The sequence below is a fragment of the Hyalella azteca genome, unplaced genomic scaffold, assembly GCF_000764305.2.
Source record: "Hyalella azteca isolate HAZT.00-mixed unplaced genomic scaffold, Hazt_2.0.2 contig14282, whole genome shotgun sequence".
Taxonomy (NCBI): Eukaryota; Metazoa; Arthropoda; class Malacostraca; order Amphipoda; family Hyalellidae; genus Hyalella; species Hyalella azteca.
Genome location: NW_025944173.1, coordinates 20,536 through 24,570, shown reverse-complemented (window position 1 = coordinate 24,570; position 4,035 = coordinate 20,536). Strand labels below are relative to the sequence as shown.

The window sequence follows — 4,035 nt, the reverse complement described above, 5'->3', positions numbered from 1 at the left end:
GTCGAGGATGAGGCCCTCACAGGGCCCAGGTTATCGTACCTGCGGCCACTTGTCGAGGATGAGGCCCTCACAGGGCCCAGGTTATCGTACCTGCGGCCACTTGTCGAGGATGAAGTCGATGACGTCCTCCTTGATGTCGCCCTGCAGGACGATCTCGTCCGGCCCCGTCACCGAGCAGCCGCACGCAAACTTCTGCCCCAGCGTCTTGCTGCACGCCTTCAGGTCCAGGTCTGGGGGAGGTCATGGCTTTAATACGCAACAATTAAGTACCTATGTCAATTACAGCAACAATTAAATAGGTACCTATATCAATTACATTACAGCAACAATTAAATAGGTACCTATATCATTTACAATTAAAAAATTGCAGTTTCATTGAATAGATTTTCGTCCGACTGCATATTTTTAACATTAATCTTGCTGTATGCCTTCAGGTCCAGGCTTGAGGGAGGAAGAAGTGTATTTAGAAAACAACACTGAAACATAGTGATTAACATAAAAATAAATTAAACTTCGTGCATTATTATAGGAGCGCAGCCGTGTACCACCAAATTTGTGCACCAATCAGCCCTGAACAGAACGCCTAGCATATTTCTGTAAGGCCACCAATCAGCCGCGTATTAATCCTGCTGTCAGTAACCCGCCCATGACATCATCTTGCTCTAACTGTCAAGAGCTTTACGCCACCACATTCTGAAGCGAATAGCCCAGAGAATAATGGTTGTCCACCACTGAAGGTTGCATCGAATCATCATTTCATACCCTGACTTTAGCTCGAACTGTAACTTGCGGACAACGGACTACGACCAACCAGCCCAGCTCGCCTGTGGAACTGCATGCATCCTGCCGTGCACCACCAGACCGTCACTTTTAGCTCACAACATCCAGGGTTAGGTTTCAGATAGCATAGTTTCAGATAGCATTTAGCTCACAGCATCTGGGGTTAGGTTTCAGAAAGCATAGTTCTGTTCCTAAATATATCGTCCGCCAACGAACTACTTCCGCAACTTCGTTAAATTACGTAACTTTTAGCTCACAACATCCAGGGTTAGGTTTCAGAAAGCATAGTTCTGTTCCTAAATATATCGTCCGCCAACGAACTACTTCCGCAACTTCGTTAAATTACGTAACTTTTAGCTCCCAACATCCAGGGTTAGGTTTCAGAAAGCATAGTTCTGTTCCTAAATATATCGTCCATCGCCGGGCCGCCGTTCGCCCGTGGGCTGATTCGATGCAAAGGATGAATACGGACGGGCTGGTGGCGGTCCACAAATTTACTGCAAGGCTCCGGCGCGCGGTGTCCGAGTCGCGCAGAATTTTTTCGCGCACCGACAGACGATTCTGGGTTTCCTATTGCAGGCTGTTCTTCTGTGGGCTGATTGAGCTACTTTAATGTATGTGATCTGTCTGGTGGCTTGCGGCTGATAATGTTACAGTCAAGTATTTTACGTTCCTTACGTTTTTTATTTTACGTTCCTGAGGGAAGAGATCATGATAGTCCATTCGAAACATAGCAGTGGTGATCACCGACAGGCATCACCATTATTACAACATAAATTTTAGTCTAACTTAAAATTTATATTATTAATCTTGGTGATGCTCACTAATTCAGATGTGGGGGGAGGATGGAGGGACTACATTAATAATATTAATCATATTAATAGAGCATATCTACAGCACGCCGGGAAACTAAGGATGGCAGTTGTAATTCATTAATTAATAAGCAATTAAATAATAATTAGGTTTTGATAAATAAGTGAAAGTAAAAACGGACACCGCATCGAATAACTCACCGAAAGTCTTGAGCCCCATGATGACCGTGGTCTTCTTCTTGCCCCGCGGGGACAAGAACACCACAACCTGCGGGACACAAGCGCGTGAGTGTGGGGAACATCGGGGGAACTGAACCAAAACGCGGGACACAAGCGCGTGAGTGTGGGGAACATCGGGGGAACTGAATCAAAACTCGGGACACAAGCGCGTGAGTGTGGGGAACATCGGGGGAACTGAACCAAAACTCGGGACACAAGCGCGTGAGTGTGGGGAACATCGGGGGAACTGAACCAAAACTCGGGACACGAGGCGTGAGTGTGGGGAACATCGGGGGAACTGAACCATAACGCGGGACACAAGCCCGTGAGTGTGGGGAACATCGGGGGAACTGAACCAAAACGCGGGACACGAGGCGTGAGTGTGGGGAACATCGGGGGAACTGAACCAAAACGAGGGACACGAGGCGTGAGTGTGGGGAACATCGGGGGAACTGTAACAAAAACTTTCAACAGCGACAAAGGTAATAATCGGCTGTACATTTGCGAGGCAATGAAGGGGGCTGAGTCCTGGGGCCATGCTTTCAAAAGTCGCTAAGTGAACGTAAGTACTTACGCTCTATTGTCTTGTCTATGATTAAGTGAACGTAAGTACTTATGCTCTATTTTTTTGTCTATGATTAAGTGAACGTAAGTACTTACGCTCTATTTCCTTATCTATGATTGGTGGATTTTGCTTGAAATGCCATCAATGATGAACTTACGATCTCTTAATTTTTTTTTGAAAGTATAGGCCCTGATCTCTGCGTCAGAGAGAGGCCTGCGCTGCTGGAGGAAATGGCAAACAACAGAGACCCTGAAGCGCATTTGCTGTTGTGAAGCTGAGGTTAAGGCATTACGGGAAAATACGTTATTCTTGCACTCTCGTTACCAGGGACTGAACTCTGCATGAACGAGTCGTACATTGTTGTTACAAGTATACATAGATATATATATATATAAATGCAATAGCGATGGTGCAAAATAAGTACAGGGGGGACGTGCTATGGAGGAAGGGGGGGTTATGCCTGGCACTGTAGGGGGTGGGGATCCCAATCCTGTTCAAGCGAGGTACCTATGTGAAAAATTGGTTAGCTAGTTAAGAGGCAAACAATTATACATTTCAATAGTATAGATTAGATTTAGGTAATTGATGTTAATTTTAATGTAGCATGACAAATTGCAACAGACTTTGTTCATTATCTAAGCGATCACTTCAAGTTCCGACTGCAGCAGCATCGCTGCAACACTGTCACTGCAACACTGTCACTGCAACACTGTCGCTGCAACACTGTCACTGCAACACTGTCGCTGCAACACTGTCACTGCAACACTGTCACTGCAACACTGTCACTGCAACACTGTCACTGCAACACTGTCACTGCAACACTGTCACTGCAGCACTGTCACTGCANCTGGATTACTGTCAATTGTATACTGGATTACTGTCAATTTTATACTGGATTACTGTCAATTGTATACTGGATTACTGTCAATTTTATACTGGATTACTGTCAATTGTATACTGGATTACTGTCAATTGTATACTGGATTACTGTCAATTGTATACTGGATTACTGTCAATTTTATACTGGATTACTGTCAATTTTTTACTGGATTACTGTCAATTGTATGCTGGATTCTGTCAATTGTATGCTGGATTACTGTCAATTGTATACTGGATTACTGTCAAAACTTGGGTAGGGAGGTTATAGTCCATCTGAATTACCCTTTATAGAGACAGGTAATGAGATGCTGGAATAAAAAAATAAGGCTTTTAAAACATGGAAAAGGCATTGCAATAAACGATTTTAAAACATTGTTTAAAAATGGGTATTGAAATAAGGAGATAAGGTGAAATAATGAAAGAGTTGAAGGATAAAGTAGATTGCATGATATGGATGAGTTTAAGATTAATATATACGATTTTATGATTAAATATTAAATATATGATTAAATATGAAATATAATTAATATATCTTAAATATATTTCATAAATCTCATATGAAATATATGATATGTTTAAATATTAAATATGATATGTTTGAATATTAAATATATGATATGATTAAATATATATGATAATATTATTAAATATATTATACCCCTACATAGGACATGAGGGATCACAAGACTTGCCTTCTTAGGCGTGTCATCCTACATAGGACATGAGGGATCACAAGACTTGCCTTCTTAGGCGTGTCATCCTACATAGGACATGAGGGAT

General features: G+C 42.6%; 1 protein-coding gene across 1 annotated transcript in view; it reads right to left on the bottom strand.

Moving 5' to 3' along the window:
* Positions 1-4,035, bottom strand: part of LOC108673923 (density-regulated protein homolog) — a 19,899-nt gene that overhangs the window by 1,702 nt on the left and 14,162 nt on the right. Inside the window, exons 5-6 of the mRNA XM_018161811.2 lie at positions 1,794-1,860; positions 91-230 (exon numbers count right to left, since the gene is read on the bottom strand). Of these exons, the coding sequence (XP_018017300.1) occupies positions 91-230; positions 1,794-1,860 (207 nt within the window). The remainder of the gene's footprint in view (positions 1-90; positions 231-1,793; positions 1,861-4,035) is intronic.